The following is a 24627-nucleotide window of genomic DNA, read 5'->3' as shown; positions in this document are numbered from 1 at the left end:
GTGAGTTCGCTTCTGTTACCACAAACTTTCTGATGGGATATCGCCTAAACCACAGCCCTTAGTGCCCCCAAAATGTAAATTGCTGGGATGTATTTGATCTTTTCAAGTTTCAGGAGCAGACAGTAATGTGAGCTAGGGTCAACATGAAAGGAAGGGCCATCTTATGAGATTCTATCCTGTTAATAGCGAATCAAACTGTCATTCTCAGTTGTGTGTTTTCTGCTACATCTTTTTGGATAGAAGCTTCAGGAAGAATATAATTTCTCAAGTTAGCCTGATACAGCTTAGGTTTAAACTAAGTGCCAGCAAAATAAAATCTCCCAACAATAAAAAAATATATAAATAGAATAGCAGAGAATTTTAAAGATTGTGTTACATATGTTAAAGGATGTGATGTAGGTTGTAAGTGGGTTTATGATTTATATGCTAAATCTCATTACTTGGGTGATTCTGGCAGTTGCTTGAAAAGTAAGTTATTTTTTCAGGTTGTACAGTAATTACTTATTTTGTGTACCTTCTTCCCACTAACTCTTTGGTGGCGTGCCACACGTGTTATTTGCCTTCATGCGCTCAGGACCTAGAACAGTGCTTGGAATAAAGCAAGTTGTTGATGAATGAAACTCCTATGTTCAGGATGTCTTGCTGTGTAAGGAGATGTGCACACACTTAGCACAGAATGATTATTATCTTACTGTTCAACCCAGAAAGAAAATGACGGTGGTTTTAAGAAGCTTATTGCATCTTGGCTGTATTATCATGTTGCTCTTTAAAAAAATCCTTGCAGTTTACAAGATTTAAAAAATCTTGTAAATACTGCAAGTACAGTACCAGGATTTTATAATTTCAAATATCACTTTGTTCCATCTGTAAAGACTTTCTAAATGTTTGTTTTTTTTTGAAGCTTAATAAATTGTAGAACTATCTGATGGGATCTATAAGCCCATAAACTGTATTTCTTTTTTTTCTTTTAACATCTTTATTGGAGTATAATTGCTTACAATGGTGTGTTAGTTTCTGCTTTATATTTATAACAAAGTGAATCAGCTATACATATACATATATATCCATATCTCCTCCCTCTTGCGTCTCCCTCCCACCCTCCCTATCCCACCCCTCTAGGTGGTCACAAAGCACTGAGCTGATCTCCCTGTGCTATGCGGCTGCTTCTCACTAGCTATCTATTTTACATTTGTTAGTATATATCAAATGGGTACATACTACAAAATACCATCAAATCACTGATGATGATTGTGATAGAGATTTGTTGGAAACTAAGTGAAGAAAGGGTTAAGGTATATTATTAGCACAATATTTATGAACTTCTGCAGACTCCTAGGTACTATTCTAAGAATTTAAGATTCATGAGTAAACAAAATTTATTTTAAAAATTCACTGATATATTGAAGTTTATAGACTATGAGGAAGGTGGGGTAGGGAGGCAGACGATAAAAATAACAAACACGTAAATTGTATACTATGTTCAAAGGCCATACGTATGTGCTTTGGGTGTAGAGAAGGGAAGGGACAGAGTGGGCTGTAAGTTTAAATAAGATAGACTTCACAGACCTCAATGAGAACATGCCATTTGAATCAAGACTAATGGAGGCGAGGGAGTTAGCCTTGAGACCATCTGGAAAAATTCCTCTAGGCAGAGGAAACAGCCATGCAGAAGCCTTAAAGCATAAGTGCCTGGCATATCTGAACTACAGCTAGGTCAGTGTGGTAAATACTTGAAGTGATTTTTTTTTAACCAAGTGTGTGCAATATGTTTTAAGGTGTTTTTAAATAATAGGAAGTAAGTGTTATCTTGAAAGGTCCACAGAAATGGTCAGTCATTGATCCAAGATGACGTTTACCTAGTATCCAAGTTTGAACTCAGATCAAAATCTAATTACCATTATAAGCAACACAAATTGAAGAGTAACATTTCCTTGCTACACAGGATAGAAATCTTCTTATTGCCACAGAGATGAACTCCCGACTATCAAATACACACCAACTACATCTCTAGCAGTGTGAGAGAAAAAGGAAAGGGAAGATTAGCTTGTCTAAGTATTCATATAAATGCAGTCAGTAACTCTAGCTGTATTGTAAAAGAATGTTAACATCTCTACAGTGGAACAAAAACATTAACAAATATTCTTCTTCCCAGAAAATAGCTAATGTCTTCCTTGAAAAACGATATACATAGGCTCCAAATTGTTCTTCAGGTGGGTATGAATGATCCACCATTATTTATACTTGCTCACAACACTCCATTTTTGAGCTGGAATTGTGAGCATAAAAATAATTAACATTTTCCACCACCTGCAGAACATCATCTGTACTTTTAGTTCATTTCCTCGGTGCTTCCTGCAGGGGTTCCGTCTGCTTTATATACCTTATTTCTCTACACGTGATTAAAGCTGCTTATGCCACCTGAGCTGCATACATAGCAGGCATTATGGCGTGGCTTAAACCATCGAAGCCCACCACGGTGAAATGACCTCTATGATATTAGGGTCTAGGTTACAGAGATGCTTGTAATGCTCACACAAAATGTATTTGGGGGGAGAAAAACATGACACCAAAAATTTCTAATAAGTTAAATTGTGTCAGTAGGATCATAACTATTGAGAAAACCTTCTAAACAAAATAATGGTCTATAAAATTAATGGTCTTTAAACTTAACTGCCTGGAAGACTGATGAAATTTTCAAATAGATCCTCTGACAAATGACTAAAAAATGAAACAGAAACAAAAAACCATCATAGCCTACCATCATTATAACCTAACATAGTTTGTAGAATTATTTAATACTTTGGGTAAGCAACTATATAAGAAATTGTTCTGTGACTTATGCAGTAAAGCACACATAGCTCATGTAAAATGACCAGTATTTCCTAGACTATTACTGTTGCAAATCTGGAATTCATATAAAGTTTAACTGAAATAAGGTACCTGTTAATTGTTTCAATATGAAGTATTTCTAGTTTGTATACAACACCTAGATTAAGAAATATAACATCAAATATCAAATTAAAGCCTAGGTATATCCCTAATCATATTCCCCTTGACTTGTTCCAGATTTTGAGAGGCAAAGCTTTCAGCTGTTCCCTGTTGAGTATGATGTTAGCTGTGGGCTTGTCCTATATGCCTTTGGAGAAATATTTTTTAAAATATAAATTAATCGTCCATCTCCACAGCATTTCAACACCTACACCGTGATGATCTACTAGAACTTTCAACCCATATGCAATTGTTATGACTGCAATCTTATACTTCACCATTCCAGACCCTTCAATTTCCAGTTGATCCAGATCCCATTTACTGAACGTTTTGTCTCCAAGGTATTTGGTCTAAGCTATAAGAAGAATGAAACTGCTTTTATCACCATCTTCATATGGCTCATCCCTATTTAACCTTCATCATTCACTGAAAATGCCATGTCCTCTTGGGTCACTTATGGCTGTCTAAAGCTGGGTTATACAGACTTTCCATGTGAACTCACAAGACCCTGTGCATATATCTGTTTTAGCACCTGTTCGCAATTTGCAATTTCAAGCTTAATGTTTTCTCCCCTCCATTGGACTACAGGCTTGTTGAGGACAGGAACTCAAGTCTTTTTCATCCTTGTACTTCCAGAACCTAACATCGTGCTGAAACAGATAAAAAACTCAGTAATGGTTTATGAATGTATTCATGATTTTATGACATTTTTCTTGATGTAATAACTTGTATATTGTAATTTAAAATAATATTTAAAAAGTCTAAAATGGTGTCTATATTCCCCTGCCCCCTGAAAATTAGTGGGGTGCTGTGGGGAAGACAATAAATATTTTGACATGTCACCAGGCATATCACCACTGGGTCAAAGACATGTGTAGTGAAAAGAGCACTAAATCCAGAATTAGGGGACAAAGTTTCCATTATTTTGCCACTAACTTTTCGTATTCATTTGGTCAAGCCACTTATCACTTCTGACACTTTTTTTTTTAATTGAAGTATAGTTGATTTACAATATTGTGTTAGTTTCAGGTGTACAGCAAAGTGATTCATATATATATATTCTTTTTCAGATTCTCTTCCATTATTGGTTATTATAAGATATTGAATATAGTTCCCTGTGCTATACAGTAAATCCTTGTTGTATATTTTATATGTAGTAGTGCATCTGTTAATCCCATGCTCCTAATTTATCCCTTCCCCCACCCTTTCCCCTTTGAGAAAGTTTGTTTTCTGTGTCTGTGAGACTGTTTCTGTTTGTAAATTAGTTCATTTGTATTTTTTTTAGATTCCACATATAAGTGATATCATGTGATACTTGTCTTTCTCTGACTCACTTCACTTAGTATGATAATCTCTAGGTCCATCCATATTGTTGCAAATGACAATATTTCATTCTTTTTATGGCTAATATTCCATTTTATATATATATCATTTTATAATATATATATAAAATCTTCTTTAGCCATTCATTGATGCACACTTAGGTTGTTTCCATGTCTTGGCTATGGTAAGTAGTGCTGCTGTGAACATTGGGGTGCATGTATCTTTTTGAACTAGGATATATGCCCAGGAGTGGGATTGCAGGATCATGTGGTAACTCTATTACACTTGGTTTCTTAATCTCTAATTGAAGAGATTCAAAATGGATGCTCTCTAAAATGACATTATCTTGATGCTATGTAGAACTCAAAATTTTTTACATGAGAACATGGTTTCTTTTAAATGGTAGGCTTCTTCCCTTGGCTGTGTTCTCCTGTAAGGCTACAAACATGTAAGCAATTCTTATTGATGCTATAGTGTTTCATTGGCGATCCTTGCTCATATCTTCCTCATAGTTGAGGTTCAGTTGTTGATTTACTGAATCAGGATAATAACTATTAAGACTTCTATGCTCAAAGAAAACCACAAACCTAGTTATCAGAATGCAGTTTATGAGATAGAGAAGAAATTTAAGGATATACAAAATTGAATTCACTAGTTTTATGCAGCAGGCCAAGTTTTACATGCAATATGGAAAATCTTAGGTGAGGCATGTATTATAGTTCAGTTCCAGTTGTGTTACTCTCAGAGTGAGAGACCCAGCGTCATTCCTGTAGAATTACTGTAATAGGTAATAGGGCTGCTCAGGGATTTGGACCACAAGGAGATGTTGCCGAGGCCCACCTAACAAGCTTTATACGCCATTTTAAGTTTAGGTAATTTATAATATAATATTCCCTTAATTTTAAAGATCATTTCAGAGTTAATTTGAATAAAGGTGTAAAAAGCTCCCAGATTGACAAATTGGTCAATAACCAGAACCATGATGCTGCTTGAAAATCAGAAACACTTAGATGCATATTCAGATGTATGGGACACAAAATTTTTTTCCACTCGATTTAGCTCAGATTGGACTTTAATTAAAATGTGCTGTATAAAGACCTGCTCTGTACTGTGAACTTCAGATTATATATGGATAAATAACATGGAAAAGAGTCAAAGAACAGCCATATGTATGATGAAGAAACTGGTTGTATTCTGGGAGGAGTAATTCTTTGCCTTCTTCACTGGTCATTTCCTGGCTTTATCGGGCCCTGGTCATAACTCCAACTGTGCCAGGAATTGAGTTCTCATGAAGTGAATTACCTGAGAATTACAGTTAGGATAAGGATATGGGGTCACTGATACAGGTAGCAGAGCGACCTTTCTAATGTACATATGTCAACACAACTAAACTGGGTAATCTTGAGGACCCTGTAAATGCCAAGGAGAGGGATGTATTCCCACAGTATGTTCCAGATGTACCCCAGTATTTGAAACATATCATTAAATTAGCTATATTTAAAACAACGTACAAGGTGACAGTTTTTAAATATGTAATTGCATGATGCGACAGATACTAAGCACTAAGTAATCACAAAGGCCGTTTTCATAACACACTAATCTAAAAAGAATATTTGAAATACACTAGCTTATCAATTGCTTCTTCATGAAAACAGACAGTGGCAGAAATTAGAAGTTTCCATACACATTAGTTTTTATTTGCATTACACACATATCTTACAATACATGCTATATAAACACACTGTGAATATGGGAATAAAATTTTTAATTTTTCCACTTATGATACTAGTGAAGAAAAATCTATATAGCATAACTTTCTTCTAGATGCTGGATATCTGCAAAATTGTTAATATCCATTTGTCATTTAAGATTTAATAGCTTCAGCCACTATGGAGAACAGTATGGAGGTTCCTTAAAAAACTACAAATAGAATTACCATATGACCCAGCAATCCCACTACTGGGCATATCCCCTGAGAAAACCAAAATTCAAAAAGAGTCATGTACCAAAATGTTCATTGCAGCTCTATTTACAATAGCCCGGAGATGGAAACAACCTAAGTGCCCATCATCGGATGAATGGATAAAGAAGATGTGGCACATATACACAATGGAATATTACTCAGCCTTAAAAAGAAATGAAGTTGAGCTATTTGTAATGAGATGGATAGACCTAGAGTCAGTCATACAGAGTGAAGTAAGTCAGAAAGAAAAAGACAAATACCGTATGCTAACACATATACATGGAATTTAAGGAAAAAAAAAATGTCATGAAGAACCTAGGGGTAAGACAGGAATAAAGACGCAGACCTACTGGAGAACGGACTTGAGGATATGGGGAGGGGGAAGGGTGAGTTTTGACAGGGCGAGAGAGAGTCATGGACATATACACACTAACAAACGTAGTAAGGTAGATAGCTGGGGGAAGCAGCCGCAAGGCACAGGGATATTAGCTCGGTGCTTTGTGACAGCCTGGAGGGGTGGGATGGGGAGAGTGGGAGGGAGGGAGACGCAAGAGGGAAGACATATGGGAACATATGTATATGTATAGCTGATTCACTTTGTTATAAAGCAGAAACTAACACACCATTGTAAAGCAATTATACCCCAATAAAGATGTTTAAAAAAAAAAAAAGATTTAATAGCTCCAAAGGAACCATCACAGTGTGTAATATGCAAGCATTAACAAATAATTTGTAAGATGCATCAACAGTAATTGTTTTATGCTATCAAAATAGAGCTTATATATTACCTTTTATAATGCCATGACACTGTAGAAAGTTTTAAATCTTTATAAAGAAATATATATATATATTATTTTTCAAACCCCTCTGAAGTATAATTTTATTGCAGCAAAGAATGGTATGTCAAAGATTAAGTTAAAGCAAACTACTTTCACTTGCTCCAAACCTTCCAAAGCCAGTGGCTTTCCATCTCACTGTAAGGTCACAATCCACTCATTCTCATTACATTTCCGTCTTCAACTTCTGCTCCTCTCCCCTTCCGTCACTCACTGGCTTTCTTGTATACCTGAAGGACATCCAGAATATTCCAGATTTAGAACATTTGCATTTTCATTCCCTCTGTCTGGAATACTTTTCCCCAGACATCTACATGGCTTGCTGGATAGCTACCTTATTTATTGAAATGTCACTTTCTCAAGGCTTTTATGGATTCCTCTGTGTTTAAAAATGCAATCCCCATACACACAGCCTATTCTTCCCTTCCCTGATTTAGTTTTCCTCCTCACCATTATCACTGGCTAACTATATATATATATATGTATTCTTTTAATTTTGCTTATTATCTGTTTTCTTTTCTCCACTAGAATGTAAGAATGTAAGCTGCAAAAATTTATGAATGCTTTTTTTTTTGCTGTGGTTTCCATGGTGCCTAGATCTGTACTGGTCATATAGTAAGTAGGTACATGATAATATTTGTTGAATGAATGAGTGGAGTATAAAACAAATATAAAGATATAATGTACAGGGAGGGTTTTGATGATGAAATGTGTGTGCTGAGATGGCTGGAACTAGAGTTTAGGGTCAAGAAGTCACCAGGACCAAAATGTTAAGAGATTCATCAACATTAACAAATTGGTTAGTCTTTTTAAAGTTATTGACAGAGACCATAATTGGTGATCATTTTGTTTTACTTGCTTAATTAGTGTTTGCCTTTATTAACCTATTTTGTATATATAAAAAGGGGTTTATGATATTTAAAGGAGGGTCAGATTAGAATGCTGTTCCATCAAAAGTTAAAGAAAGAGAGGTCTGGAACAGTGCTACAGGACAAGGCTCTTGGTAAGGATTTGTTTTAAAAAAAAGAGAGAAAAAGAAAGAAAAAGAGAAAGAAACGAAGAAGGAAGGAAGGGAGGGAGGGAAAGAAAGAAGAGAGGAAGGAGGGAGGGAGGAAAAAGTAAGTGGTGTCAAACATTTGAGAATTCTATGCCATAGACTTATTGTAACAGAAAAGTGATAGAAGTAACCTAATTCAATTAATGAATTTTTAATTAGGTGAAGGTAAATCTGAAGGTCTGGATATACATGACAATCAGTTTGTTTTCAGAATCATGTCAGAAAGTGACAGAATTACCAAAATATATTGTAGCTTTTCTTGCTGTATCAGAGGAGCTAAAGGAAGGCAGTTCTGATCAGGCCAAAGATAAAACTGGAAAAACAATTATCTGTTGTAGATGGAGAGCATCTGTGGTGGGGTGGGACTCGGGAAGGGAAGGTTGTCACTGGAGCTCAGATCTGGAGAAAGAGTGGGCTTGAGGAAAGACCGCTCTAGATGCAGGAAAGAGCAAGTGCGAGTCTCCAAGGAGGCAGAGCCAAAGGAGCAAGGGGGAGATTAGTAGGGCGGCAAGGAAGAGCCGGATCTCAGAGGGCCTTTCACTATTCTAAGAACTAGACTTTGTCTGTGAACGAGACCGGGTGCCATGTGAGGACCCTGAGCTGTGTCAAAATCTGACTTGTGCTCGAAAACCTCAGCCTGGTTGATGTGTTGAAGGTAGGCGTGAGGGTGCAAGGGTGGAAAGAGGGGACTGGTTAGAGGTTACTGTGGGATGCAGGCGAGCGGCCCTGGGGCTTTGACCAGAGCAGTGGCGGGGGTTGGGGTGAGGCGTGCCCTGATTCGGAATAATTATTGAAGGTAGAGCAGGCGGGGGTCACTGACAGGCTGCAGGAGGAGGTGGAAGAAAGGGAAGAGTTGAGAGCGACTCCAAGGCTTTTGTCCTAGAACTGGACGAGTGGAGTTGCCATTTCCTGAAATAGGAAGACCTCAGGAGGGGCAAGTTCAGGACATCTCTCATCTCTCTTAATCGAAAGCTCTCTGTCTCTCTGTCTGTCTCTCTCCTGTGTGTGTGTCTCTCTCGCTTCCTTTGTTATTTATCACTCACCTGTTGAAAAACTAGATTGTATAATGTATACAGTTTTCCACAGCGTGGATTTCGCTGTTTCCCTTTGGTGACATTTAACATGTTCCCCTTTCCCCTGTATTTTCTAGAAGTTGGCAGGTAGGTCTGTAAGCTTGGTGAAATTCACCTCTGAGTTTTGTCCACACCCCTCCACAGGTAGGCCTGTGTTCTTGCCCGCCCCTCCTGATCCCCAGGACGCACGTCTCCTCCGGTTTTACTTGTTATATTAGCAACCATGAATAATCCTACTCAGATCCTACTAACTTGTTAGAAGTTAAAACATTTATCATTTAGCCTTCATTTATGAGCTGAAATATTTCCATAAAGAAAGTATTTAGTTACATTACACTTCATATAGCTAAGGTAGACTAAATGCTGGATTCTTTGCCTCTATTTGCCAATATTCAAAGTAATGAGTTAGTTACCTAGCATCTTCCAAAATTAGACATTTCTTTTTTTTGTACAAACTCATGGAGTTAAATATACTCGCTGGCGGCCTGAGTGAGCCAGAGGCCCCGAATCAGCGGCTCCTTTAACCCCGTCCTGTCTGAGCGAAAAAACAGACGCCCTCCAGCGACCTACACGCAGAGGCAGGGCCAAATCCAAAGCTGAGCTCCTGTGAGCTGTGAGAACAAAGAAGAGAAAGGGAAATCTCTCCCAGCAGCCACAGAAGCAGCGGATTAAAGCTCCACAATCAACTTGATATACCCTGCATCTGTGGAATACCTGAATAGACAAGGAATGATCCCAAATTGAAGAGGTGGACTTTAGGAGCGAGATCTATGATTTTTTTCCCTTTTCCTCTTTTTGTGAATGTGTACGTGTATGCTTCTGTGTGAGATCTTGTCTGTATACTCTTGCTTCCACCATTTGTCCTAGGGCTCTATCCGTCCATGACTTTTTTTTAAAAATTCTTTTTCTTAATAATTAAGTTTAATTGTAATAACTTTATTATACTTTACCTTCGTTCTTTCTTTCTTTCCTTCCTTCCTTCCCTCCTTTAGACAACGAATCACCCCAAATTGAGGAGGTGGTCTCAGGGAGCAGGATTTATGATTTTTCCCCCTTTACCTCTTTTTGTGAAGGTGTATGTGTATGCTTCTGTGTAAGATTTTCTCTGTATAGCTTTGCTTCCAACATTTGTCCTAAGGTTCTATCCGGCCCTTTTTTTTTTTTCTAAATATTTTTTAATTCAATAACTATATTATACTTTATTTTATTTTTACTGTATCATCTTTCTTTCTGTCTTTTTTCCTTCTTTCCCTCCTTCCTTCCTTCCTCCCTCCCTCCCTCCCTCCTTTCTTTCCTTCTTTGCTTCTTTCTTCCTTCCTTCCTTTCCTCCTTTCCTTCTTTCTTTACTCATACTTCTACTACTTCTCCCTACTTTTTCTCCCTTTTATTCTGAGCTGTGTGGATGAAAGGCTCTTGGTGCTCCAGCCAGGAGTCAGGGCTCTGCCTCTGAGGTAGGAGAGCCAACTTCAGGACACTGGTCAACAAGAGACCTCCCAGCTCCACATAATATTAAACGGTGGAAATATCCCAGAGACCTCCATCTTAACACCAGCACCCAGCTTCACTCAACGACCAGCAAGCCACAGTGCTGGACAACCTATGCCAAACAACTAGCAAAACAAGAACACAACCCCACCCATTAGCAGAGAGGCTGCCTAAAATCATAATAAGGCCACAGACACCCCAAAACACACCACCAGACGTGAACCTGCCCACTAGAGAGACAAGATCCAGCCTCATCCAGCACAACACAGGCACTAGTCCCCTCCACCAGGAAGCCTACACAACCCACTGAAACAACCTTAGCCACTGGAGACAGACATCAAAAACAACGGGAACTACGAACGTGCAGCCGGCAAAAAGGAGACCCCAAACACAGTAAGATAAGCAAAATGAGAAGACAGAAAAACACACAGCAGATGAAGGAGCAAGATAAAAACCCACCAGACCTAACAAATGAAGAGGAAATAGGCAATCTACCTGAAAAAGAATTCAGAATAATGATAGTAAGGATGATCCGAAATCTTGGAAGTAGAATGGACAAAATGCAAGAAACAGTTAACAAGGACCTACAAGAACTAAAGATGAAACAAGCAACAATGAACAATGCAATAAATGAAATTAAAATCACTCTAGATAGGATCAATAGCAGAATAACTGAGGCAGAAGAACGGATAAGTGACCTGGAAGATAAAGTAGTGGAAATAACTACTGCAGAGCAGAATAAAGAAAAAAGAATGAAAAGAACTGAGGACAGTCTCAGAGACCTCTGGGACAACATGAAACGCACCAACATTCGAATTATAGGGGTTCCAGAAGAAGAAGAAAGAAAGAAAGGGACTGAGAAAATATTTGAAGAGATTATAGTTGAAAACTTCCCTAATATGGGAAAGGAAATAGTTAATCAAGTCCAGGAAGCACAGAGAGTCCCATACAGGATAAATACAAGGAGAAACACGCCAAGACACATATTAATCAAACTGTCAAAAATTAAATACAAAGAAAGCATATTAAAAGCAGCAAGGGAAAAACAACAAATAACACACAAGGGAATCCCCATAAGGTTAACAGCTGATCTCTCAGCAGAAACCCTACAAGCCAGAAGGGAGTGGCAGGACATACTGAAAGTGATGAAGGAGAATAGCCTGCAACCAAGACTACTCTACCCAGCAAGGATCTCATTCACATTTGATGGAGAAATTAAAACCTTTACAGACAAGCAAAAGCTGAGAGAGTTCAGCACCACCAAACCAGCTTTACAACAAATGCTAAAGGAACTTCTCTAGACACGAAACACAAGAGAAGGAAATGACCTATAGTAGCGAACCCAAAACAATATATAAAATGGAAATAGGAACATACATATCAATAATTACCTTAAATGTAAATGGACTAAATGCTCCCACCAAAAGACACAGATTGGCTGAATGGATACAAAAACAAGACCCTTATATATGCTGTCTACAAGAGACCCACTTCAGAACTAGAGACACATACAGACTGAAAGTAAGGGGATGGAAAAAGATATTCCATGCAAATGGAAAGCAAAAGAAAGCTGGAGTAGCAATTCTCATATCAGACAAAATAGACTTTAAAATAAGGACTATTAAAAGGGACAAAGAAGGACACTACATAATGATCAAGGGATCGATCCAAGAAGAAGATATAACAATTGTAAATATTTATGCACCCAACATAGGAGCACCTCAATACATAAGGCAAATACTAACAACCATAAAAGGGGAGATCAACAGTAACACATTCATAGTAGGGGACTTTAACACCCCACTTTCACCCATGGACAGATCATCCAAAATGAAAATAAATAAGGAAACACAAGCTTTAAATGATACATTAAACAAGATGGACTTAATTGATATTTATAGGACACTCCATCCAAAAACAACAGAATACACATTTTTCTCAAGTGCTCATGGAACATTCTCCAGGATAGATCATATCTTGGGTCACAAATCAAGCCTTGGTAAATTTAAGAAAACTGAAATTGTATCAAGTATCTTTTCCGACCACAACGCCATGAGACTAGATATCAATTACAGGAAAAGATCTGTAAAAAATACAAACACATGGAGGCTAAACAATACACTACTTAATAATGAAGTGATCACTGAAGAAATCAAAGAGGAAATAAAAACATACCTAGAAACAAATGACAATGGAGACACAACGACCCAAAACCTATGGGATGCAGCAAAAGCAGTTCTAAGGGGGAAGTTTATAGCAATACAAGCCCACCTTAAGAAGCAGGAAACATCTCGAATAAACAACCTAACCTTGCACCTCAAGCAATTAGAGAAAGAAGAACAAAAAAACCCCAAAGCTAGCAGAAGGAAAGAAATCATAAAAATCAGATCAGAAATAAATGAAAAAGAAATGAAGGAAACAATAGCAAAGATCAATAAAACTAAAAGCTGGTTCTTTGAGAAGATAAACAAAATAGATAAACCACTAGCCAGACTCATCAAGAAAAAAAGGGAGAAGACTCAAATCAATAGAATTAGAAATGAAAAAGGAGAAGTAACAACTGACACTGCAGAAATAAAAAAAATCATGAGAGATTACTACAAGCAACTCTATGCCAATAAAATGGACAATCTGGAAGAAATGGACAAATTCTTAGAAATGCACAACCTGCCAAGACTGAATCAGGAAGAAATAGAAAATATGAACAGACCAATCACAAGCACTGAAATTGAAACTGTGATTAAAAACCTTCCAACAAACAAAAGCCCAGGACCAGATGGCTTCACAGGTGAATTCTATCAAACGTTTAGAGAAGAGCTAACACCTATCCTTCTCAAACTCTTCCAAAATATAGCAGAGGGAGGAACACTCCCAAATTCCTTCTACGAAGCCACCATCACCTTGATACCAAAACCAGACAAGGATGTCACAAAGAAAGAAAACTACAGGCCAATATCACTGATGAACATAGATGCAAAAATCCTCAACAAAATACTAGCAAACAGAATCCAAAAGCACATTAAAAGGATCATACACCATGATCAAGTGGGGTTTATTCCAGGAATGCAAGGATTCTTCAATATATGCAAATCTATCAATGTGATAAACCATATTAACAAATTGAAGGAGAAAAACCATATGATCATCTCAATAGATGCAGAGAAAGCTTTCGACAAAATTCAACACCCATTTATGATAAAAACCCTCCAGAAAGTAGGCATAGAGGGAACTTTCCTAAACATAATAAAAGCCATATATGACAAGCCCACAGCAAACATCATCCTCAATGGTGAAAAACTGAAAGCATTTCCACTAAGATCAGGAACAAGACAAGGTTGCCCACTCTCACCACTCTTATTCAACATAGTTTTGGAAGTTTTAGCCACAGCAATCAGAGAAGAAAAGGAAATAAAAGGAATCCAAATCGGAAAAGAAGAAGTAAAGCTGTCACTGTTTGCAGATGACATGATACTATACATAGAGAATCCTAAAGATGCTACCAGAAAACTACTAGAGCTAATCAATGAATTTGGTAAAGTAGCAGGATACAAAATTAATGCACAGAAATCTCTGGCATTCCTATATACTAATGATGAAAAATCTGAAAGTGAAATCAAGAAAACACTCCCATTTACCATTGCAACAAAAAGAATAAAATATCTAGGAATAAACCTACCTAAGGATACGAAAGACCTGTATGCAGAAAATTATAAGACACTGATGAAAGAAATTAAAGATGATACAAATAGATGGAGAGATATACCATGTTCTTGGATGGGAAGAATCAACATTGTGAAAATGACTCTACTACCCAAAGCAATCTACAGATTCAATGCAATCCCTATCAAACTACCACTGGCATTTTTCACAGAACTAGAACAAAAAATTTCGCAATTTGTATGGAAACACAAAAGACCCCGAATAGCCAAAGCAATCTTGAGAATGAAAAAAGGAGCTGGAGGAATAAGGCTCCCTGACTTTAGACTATATTACAAAGCAACAGTAATCAAGACAGTATGGTACTGGCACAAAAACAGAAAGATAGATCAGTGGAACAGGATAGAAAGCCCAGAGATAAACCCACGCACATATGGACACCTTATCTTTGATAAAGGAGGCAGGAATGTACAGTGGAGAAAGGACAGCCTCTTCAATAAATGGTGCTGGGAAAACTGGACAGGTACATGTAAAAGTATGAGATTAGATCACTCCCTAACACCATACACAAAAATAAGCTCAAAATGGATTAAAGACCTAAATGTAAGGCCAGAAACTATCAAACTCTTAGAAGAAAACATAGGAAGAACACTCTATGACATAAATCACAGCAAGATCCTTTCTGACCCACCTCCTAGAGTAATGGAAATAAAAACAAAAATAAACAAATGGGACTTAATGAAACTTCAAAGCTTTTGCACAGCAAAGGAAACCATAACCAAGACCAAAAGACAACCCTCAGAATGGGAGAAAACATTTGCAAATGAAGCAATGACAAAGGATTAATCTCCAAAATTTACAAGCAGCTCATGCAGCTCAATAACAAAAAAACAAACAACCCCATCCAAAAATGGGCAGAAGACCTAAATAGACATTTCTCCAAAGAAGATATACAGAATGCCAACAAACACATGAAAGAATGCTCAACATCATTAATCATTAGAGAAATGCAAATCAAAACTACAATGAGATATCATCTCACACCAGTCAGAATGGCCATCATCAAAAAATCTAGAAACAATAAATGCTGGAGAGGGTGTGGAGAAAAGGGGACACTCTTGCACTGCTGGTGGGAATGTGAATTGGTTCAGCCACTGTGGAGAACAGTATGGAGGTTCCTTAAAAAACTACAAATAGAATTACCATATGACCCAGCAATCCCACTACTTGGCATATACCCTGAGAAAACCAAAATTCAAAAAGAGTCATGTACCAAAATGTTCATTGCAGCTCTATTTACAATAGCCAGGACATGGAAACAACCTAAGCGCCCATCATCGGATGAATGGATAAAGAAGATGTGGCACATATACACAATGGAATATTACTCAGCCTTAAAAAGAAATGAAGTTGAGCTATTTGTAATGAGATGGATAGACCTAGAGTCTGTCATACAGAGTGAAGTAAGTCAGAAAGAAAAAGACAAATACCGTATGCTAACACATATATATGGAATTTAAGGGGAAAAAATGTCATGAAGAACCTAGGGGTAAGATAGGAATAAAGACGCAGACCTACTGGAGAACGGACTTGAGGATATGGGGAGGGGGAAGGGTGAGTTTTGACAGGGCGAGAGAGAGTCATGGACATATACACACTAACAAACGTAGTAAGGTAGATAGCTGGGGGGAAGCAGCCGCAAGGCACAGGGATATTAGCTCGGTGCTTTGTGACAGCCTGGAAGTGTGGGATGGGGAGAGTGGGAGGGAGGGAGACGCAAGAGGGAAGACATATGGGAACATATGTATATGTATAGCTGATTCACTTTGTTATAAAGCAGAAACTAACACACCATTGTAAAGCAATTATACCCCAATAAAGATGTTAAAAAAAAAAAATCATCTTCTGCCTAAGGAAAAAAAAAAAATATACTCGCTGTATTTTAATGTATTGCAGGAAATTCTTATTGATGTTAATTAAAATCATCCTTCTTTGGCCCTGGGATTTTTTGAACCACTCTCTGTTTCCAGTAGTTTGTTTCTGAAGTGACAATATGTTCCAGGCTCCTCTTATACATTTCCAGCCCTGAATCAGCCACTTCTCCAGGAGCTTAGTTTTCTCTTAATGGAATATGGTATTGAGTAATGACAGTCTGGTGCCAGAGGTTGGTCCTTGTTTGGGAACTTTTTCAGTGGACAGAGCTAAGACATATATCTACATTTTAAAAAGGATAACATCATCCTGGGTTCACAGTGATGCTTCTAATTCAGATGCAGAACTATATAGCATTTTAATTTAATCTCATCAATCTTATATATGCTTCTCCTTTTCACATATTGAAATTTTCAGGGTCCAAAACACCAAGATAATTACTTATTTGCATCATTCCACATGTGTAGAGCGTTTCAGTAACAGAGCATGCAGTGTCTAATTATAACTGAAAGGTCAGGGAGAAAAGAATATTTGTTGACAAGATGAGTATGCATATTCTGATTAGAGCAAACAGCATGTACAAAGATCCAGAGGCTTGAGAGCACGTAGTTCCTTTAGGAAGGAGCAAATACTGTTCTACAGAAGGAGCGAGGGATTATAGAGTCGGGAACACAATGGGCCTCACATTCAATGCTGCAGATATTAGAGCATCAACCAGATTCTCAGGCTATTTGGTTTCATTTTCAGGAGGTATCTTGCGTTTGTTTTTAATAAAAAATATTACTTTTCTACTCTGTCTATATAAGCAGAACTTAAGTGTGAGAAAGGGTAGGGGTTACTTTAAGTACTACTATCCTTAGCTCTGTTCTACAGCGGTTCAGGGAAGACACCAGTGAGATTATAGCTCACTTATTTGCTGACATTTGAAGATACATGTGCATACTAATGACCCATTGTCGTGGCTTTTTTCTCCCCACAGAGGACAAAGTATGGACCATAGTGTCTCACGATTTGCAGATGCAGACAACGGTGGTGGGCTACAACCCAGAAAAATACTCGGTGACACAGCTCATTTACAGCGCCTCCATGGACCAGATCAGCGCCATCACCAACAGTGCCGAGTATTGTGAGCAGTACATCTCCTATTTCTGCAAGATGTCCAGGTTGTTGAACACCCCAGGTAGGCTGAGAATGGAATGTTACTTTTAATTACTATCTTAGCTGGTGATTGGAATTACCTAAACAGTCCAACAGGTGTGGCTTATTATCTTAACAGTCCCGTCTTCAAAGCACGGGCAGCTGTGAAAGTAAAATATAACCACTTGTTTTTTCTTTCTGGAGAAGGAAGCTAAGAAGTACCATTTTTTCAGAAAAATTCCATTGTTTCTAACTTAGCGATTTAAAATTTTTATATGCATGTATGTGTGTGTGTCAGTGCTTCTAGTGTGTAATTATCAGTATTTGCTTTGGGCAAAAGTTTATCAAAGCTCCTTGTGAACTTTCAAGTAATTCCCTTTGAGTTCTTCAGTTGTCTCTAACATAGAGATGAAAGAATTCTGAAGGCTGTCTGCAGGTAAATAGCATATAGAATAGCGATAGAATTTAGAGCTGTTTGTTGTCTGTAGTCATTTAACAGTATCTGTTGGTCTCAAGAAGTCTGCTCTTTCTTTTCATGATGGCTTACTTTTAGCAGTGCTTCAGGACTTGTGTGTGTGTGTGTTGGGGGTAAAGAAGATAGTTTACAAAGGGTATATTGGAAGTATCTTTACCACAAGAGCCATACACTCTGGGATTCTTGGCAGTAAATTCATTATGTTGACAGCAAACTAAATCTCTTCGTCTATAGTATAACATAGAAGTAGAGCATGTGCTTTGAGTCAGAGAAACATATGTTCACACTTTTCAGCCTTGCTGCTTCTCGGGTATGTGACTTTGGGGGAGTTCCTTGAACTTCTCTGCCTCAGTTTCCAGTGTCTTTCAGTCAAAGAGGGATCATAATGCCCATTTCAGGGTGATTGTGAGAATTTGATCAGGGAATATACTAAGTGCCTGTTATAAGTCTTGATGCACTTAAGGACTTAATAAAGAGCAAATAGTATATTGATGTTTTTTTATTATTAAACAACTTTGGAAGTGGCATTATGTCAGAGACCAAGGGACTGCTTGATGCCCCAAATTAGTGTTGTATTGGGGCCAGTGTTGTAGGGAGTCACAGAAAAGAGTTATAAGCAGGACAGTCTATAATGTTTTGAAGATTTAAGTGCTTTTATGTGCAAAGCCTTGTGCTAAAATTACAGACAAGTATAACCTATGAACTCTAAGAAAGTAAAATCTGTAAAATATGAAAATGATTGGTTCAGACAATTATGCTTTTGCTATTTGGAGAAGGAAGACATGACTGTGGCTGGGATGTTGAAGTGATGCTTCATTAAAGAGGTTGAAAGACAATTCGAGGTTGGTGAGAGTAAACAAGAGTCTGGAGGACAGAATACGAATGATCTTTCAGGCCACGGTGAGAAGTAGTTTAGCAGAAGCAGAGTTCGTGTCAAAAAACAGTAAGATATAAGGCTGGAAAGTACAAATGGGAGAAACCGTGGAGGAAATGAAATGCAATGCTGAGAATTTTCCCTGGAGGCCCGTGCTTCTCACCTCAGGCTTTAGTGTGCCTGCGAATAACCCAGAGGGATTAATGAGACACAGACTGCTGGGCTTCGTTCCCTGAATTTCTGATTCAGTAGGTCTGAGGTGGGGCTCCAGAATTTTCATTTGTAACGAGTGTTTTGGACTGAATTGTGTCCCCCAAAATTCACACGTTGAAGTCCTAATCCCTAATGTGACCGTATTTGAGACAGGGCTTTTAGGAGATAATTAAGGTTAAATGAGGTTATAAGGTTGGATTCCTAATCTGACTGAATTGGTGGTTTATAAAAAGAGGAAGAGTCAGAAAGAGCACTCTCCCCAGAAACCAAACTGGCCAGTACCTTGATCTCGGACTTACAGCCTCCGGAACTGTAAGAAAAGAATGTCTGTTGTTTAAGCCACTCAGCCGATGGTATTTTGCTACGGCAGCCTGAGTGTGCTAGTGCAATGAGTTCCCGGGTGATGATGGTATTGCTGGTCTGGAGACCACTGTGAGAACCATAGCTGTGGGCAGTGGAAATCCCTGAAGGTCCCTACAACTGTTCTTCTATCCCCCTTCACTTATTTCAGCCTTTTATTTTATTTTTACTGGATCCTGTTTCCAGTGCTAAGAAGAGTCAACCAACGATTATAGAAAATCCGGAGCACTAGGCACAATTAGTGCCCATCAGCTTGTCTGCCCTCAGTTTCATGAGTGAGTGCTCCCTTTGGAAGTTCACTCCAAAGATTCCAGTCCATCAGTCTCCAGTCCTGGAGGGGGATGGTGTGAGGGAAAACTGCTGACCAGAAAAATAACTTGGTACCATCAGCTTTGTTTTCTTTATTTTCTTCCATTCTTCTATTAAACTCCAAAGTCAACTTTTACTGTTTGAATTTTTGCTCTCGTGGTTAAAAAACACAATGCAACCTCCAAATAAGTTTCTCTTACAGTTCAGGCACCAGGAGAATTAGGCTAGAGGTAAGAGAAACAATTTGCTTTAGCGATTCTGGTCTTGTAGTTCATTCCTTCCCTTCCCTCATTGGTATACTCTGTGCCTTCCCCCATCCACCAAGAAGCCTCACACACTTATTACCCTCCTTTTGGAAACCCAGGATGTCCAAAACCATCAGGAAACAGGATAAATTTGTTTTTAAAAATACTTCCATTACGTTTTCTCATAATAAGCTAAACACACTTCTCTTCAACCTCCAGACACCTTTTCAGAGGAAGAACTACTAAATTGAAACCAAGAGTGAATTGTGAATCTGTACAGTAAGCACACTATTTTCTTTGTGTTTGCAGACATTTGCAGGTTATTATTATACTTACTAAACTGTGCATTGAAAATCATGTTATCATATGCTTCTTGCCTTTGGGGACACCCTCCATGTATCAAATCTTTACTCACATAGGATCGGACTTAATAAATGTTTGCTGACTGGAATGAAATGACAAATATATTGTTTTAAATATTTCCTCATTCAACCTTCAGTCAGTTGTTTTTAAACAAGTGTGTACGTCAGAATTTTCAGGTTGCTCGTCACAATGCTGATTCCGATTCTGACTCGGGAGAACTTGGTTGGGGCACAGGAATGTTTGCTTTTAACAAACATCCATGCATCATTCTGTGAACCGTACATTGAAAAATACCATCTTTAATTTATGGCATGAGGCCTCTCATCTTGGATTTTAAGGCATCAGTCCTCTGTGTGGGAGAAGATTAAAGGGAATATTAGAACTTGTCTGACCAACTGAAATAAAATGGCATACGTAACTACCTGTTCCTCCAGCTAAAATAAATTGGCATAGTGGTATTTTAAAAATCCTTTTTGTAGACTATTGTAAAGTGAATTTCAGCCTACTCTTCTTAGTCATTTTTCATATCCCAATTTCTATTTTCAGGGTTAATTAATCTGTAGACAGCTGAGGCAAGGAAAAGGAGTGGTTGATATAGCAAGTTTTCCTGTATTACTGTATTCTGTATATGTCCAAGTATGAAAGAATACAATTTAATACAAATCTTTAATTTGCTATTTTAAGGAGCTGATGTTTTCTGTAATTGGTTTTTTCCCTCCTTCCTGGTAATGTTCCATTTTAAATATCCATTTCCTTATTCTTAACTAAGGCTGAATTATATTGGAACTTCTGTAGCAGTACTTGTGACATCTGTTTGAATACAAGTATATTCATTATAGTCATGGCAATTAAAATGAATATCAATCGCTTCTCGGCCTTTTGGCTAAGATCAAGTGTAAAATGAATATCAAATGGGTTTGTAATAGCTATGTACTTAAAATGTTATTCTTTGTTTTAAGAGCCTTACCCTCAAGAGTTCATTTGGGGCTCTATAGTAGCTAATGATACTTATGATAAAGAGTTGATTTTACATGTATATGGACCTCATTTTTATTTTGATAAATCTTTAGTTGTACCACACCATTAGCTAACAAATGTAGATTTACTCATTAATGGTTTCTCACAACTTTTACAAGGATAGTAATATATGACTTACAGTGTTATCACTTTTTAAAAAATTTATTTATTTATTCATTTCTTTGGCTGCGTTGGATCTTCGTTGCTGCGCGTGGGCTTTCTCTAGTTGCAGTGAGCAGGGGCTACTCTTGGTTGCGGTGAGCGTGCTTCTCATTGTGGTGGCTTCTCTTGTCGCAGAGCACAGGCTCTAGACACATGGGCTTCAGTAGTTGTGGCACACGGGCTCAGTAGTTGTGGCTCACGGGCTTAGTTGCTCTGTGGTGCGTGGGATCTTCCCAGACCAGGGTTCAAACCCATGTCCCCTGCATTGACAGGCAGATTCTTAACCACTGTGCCACCAGGAAAGTCCCATCACTTCTTTTTATTACTACAAAATCTTTAAACGGAATCAATTTTAAAGTAATGCTTTTGCCATTCTTTATGGTCATATCCATCCTTGCAATGTAACTATTAATTCAGTTGTCCTTAATCAGCTTTACAAAAGACACAGAATAAAGACAAGGTTATTTGATTTCATCCAATTTGAAAATAAACAAATTAATTCTACCCAAAGGGAAAAAAAAAACCCCACCATTAATAGCTATCCAAAACCACAAGGATGTTAACATGTTTTATATTTATATCCCCAGAACTGCAAATATACTGATATCTGAACTTAATGAAAGGCAGAAATCTTTAAACAGTGAAATCTACTTCTGAAAATAAGTACCTCAAGAACTTAAATTTGATAAATTAGACACCAGGAGAAAGTATATTAGATCCCACTTGAGTCAAGACTTAGTCAACAATCCTAATGCTTTTAAATGGCAAAAATATTGCTCTATATTTGGATAAGACCTATTAGCCTGATTTTAAATGCTTATTTGTGTATTTTAGATGCACTGTTGTCGTGTATTTATTTTATAAAACTTTATGCTTTCTAATTAAGCATTTTCTTCTAAAGCATTTATTCCCTACATATATAAATATTTAATTATAGAGATATAAAGTTGATATGTTTCCTGTTTTTCTGACTATATTTAGTGTTGATTTCATTTGTTCTCAGTGTTTTTCATTGTGCCATGTAGTTTTGTTCTCATAAGTCATAGTTTTATTGCTTCTTTTTTGGAAAGAAACAGTATAAATTATCCATCCTTTTGGGTAGTTTACTATTAGATTTTGTATCTATTGAAAAGGGGTTATGTTCACAATTTTTACCTGTTAAGTAAGCTGTGTAAAATTCAATATACTTTAATGATACTGAACTGTGATTTAATGGCATCCAAAAGACAAGAAAACATGAGTCTGGCATTATAACTTATAACCTATTTTTAGAAAAAAATTCTAAACTTCAGTGAAGCTATCAAAAAAGTGAATTTTCAGCTTGTGATGTGCATTATAAGAAACTATGATGTTTAACTCTTGAAACAACATAGATAAAACATTGCTCCACTGCAGCTAAAGACTGGCATTTTCCGTGAATGAGTTTCATTGTGACTAGTCAGTATGTTAATCAAAAGATTAATCATTTATCTACTTAATTATTATGTTAAATAATTGTAATGAAATTGGAGGATACAATTAAATGGGACAAGCAATGAAGATAGTAATAACTAAAAGGTAAAAGCAGAAAATTAAATCTAGCAATATTCTACACCCAGGCAACTGGCATCTTCATAGAGGACCCTGTAGTTAAAAGGGACAGAATGGTCACAGGGGAGAGTAGAGATTATTTCAGCAGTGTGGGTAGGAGTTGATCAAAGTCTCAGCTGGAATAATGGATAAGATAATCAATCCATATATATGTATTGTTTCTTGTGTATCAGGAATTGTGATATGTAGGCTGAGGTGTGAAGGATTCATTTCAGTTAACTAAGAAAAAAATGGCAGTGGGACATCTAGGTTTGAGATGTGAGAATGTGCAGTAATTCTGAGATGCAGGTCAAGGAACACAGGACTTTGAAGGAAATGAGAGAGGTCAGAGTGGCTGCAGCAGAGACCGTGAAGGTGAGAGAGAGGAAAGCAGACTTGAGGAGATCAGTCCAGAGTCTCTGAGTGATGGTAAGGGTTTCACTCCAAGGGCAAAGGGAGTGGTTGTAAGTAAGGGTATTCTGGCTGTGATGAGGAGGATAGAATCCAGGAAGGGCAGAGTTTGTATGATGGACCATCTGGTACAATGTCACAGGAGTGCAGAGGAGACTGGATGACCTGTATGTTCACTGGGAATTAGGAGGAAAGCCGGTTTTAAGTTTAGATAGTAGAATGAACAGGATCTGTGATTGCGTATATGTAGAGTAACTTTAGGGGAAGGGAAAATGCAGTCTTCCCATGTACCCAGGGGTAAAGGTAAAATGGATGACTATGAACAGTTGTAAAGCCTTCACAAGATGACTCAAAGAGGTCATGGGAGGTGCAAGAAAAGAACAGAAGGAAAGAAAATACTAACTTGAAAAAGTAATTTAAGGAGAGGATGCTGCTAACTAAAGGGACTCAAAAGTAATGATCAGAGCAGTAGGAAGAGAATCAAATTAGAAAAGCCTTATAATGGGGAAGCTAAGGGAAATGCGTGTTTAACAATCAACAGGTAAAAAACAAAAACAGGAAAACTGAGATGTGGTCAGTGGTGAGACATCAAAGAAGGAAGTCAGCCCCTGGCTTTGGCTGTTGCGAGGCCACTGGAGTTTCACGTCTGTGGGGTCTGCTGGGTGGAGCCACTGAAGAATGAATGGCAAAAGGAAACAAGTGAAGGTTTCCAAAAAGTTCCATGGTAAAGGGATGGCTATATAGAGAGAATTGCTGCTTAACCGGAAGGCGGAGCCCAAGTGAGGGTTTGGGGATTTTAAGGATGAGGGAGTTATGAGTAAGTTTATAAATGTAGGAGGCAGTGAAGAGGATGAAGCTAAAGGTATAAGACAGATAAGGAACGTAAGAAGTCCCACGAGAGAAAAAAGAGTATGGAATTTGCCTTGGCAAAGAATGAACACCTGCTCTGAGAAAGGAGGTAAAGAAAAAGGTAGAGATTTCCATTAAATTCTATTGACCAATACCATCCTTGACATTTTATCTCATTTAACTGTCAAAGTTATGCAAATAGATTTTATTATCTCCATTTTGCAAACACAGGGCTCAAAGAGGTGAATAAACTCACTGAACATCACTACAGCGGACAAGCTGGGGTTCAAATGCAAATCTGTCCTACTATAAACCTTTTTTTCTGACAC

The 24627-nt window shown here is 37.7% G+C and overlaps 1 protein-coding gene and 1 pseudogene across 1 annotated transcript in view; both read left to right on the top strand.

Annotated features, from left to right (window-relative positions):
* CNTNAP2 (contactin associated protein 2) overlaps nucleotides 1–24627 on the top strand; it is a 2098245-nt gene that overhangs the window by 1376174 nt on the left and 697444 nt on the right. Inside the window, exon 14 of the mRNA XM_032643309.1 lies at nucleotides 17294–17494. Coding sequence (XP_032499200.1) covers nucleotides 17294–17494 — 201 coding nt within the window. The remainder of the gene's footprint in view (nucleotides 1–17293; nucleotides 17495–24627) is intronic.
* LOC116759906 lies at nucleotides 21154–21297 on the top strand (annotated as a pseudogene).

This window comes from Phocoena sinus, chromosome 9, assembly GCF_008692025.1.
Source record: "Phocoena sinus isolate mPhoSin1 chromosome 9, mPhoSin1.pri, whole genome shotgun sequence".
NCBI lineage: Eukaryota > Metazoa > Chordata > Mammalia > Artiodactyla > Phocoenidae > Phocoena > Phocoena sinus.
The sequence above is the reverse complement of the archived record's forward strand: the minus strand, read 5'-3'. Positions and strand labels throughout refer to the sequence as shown.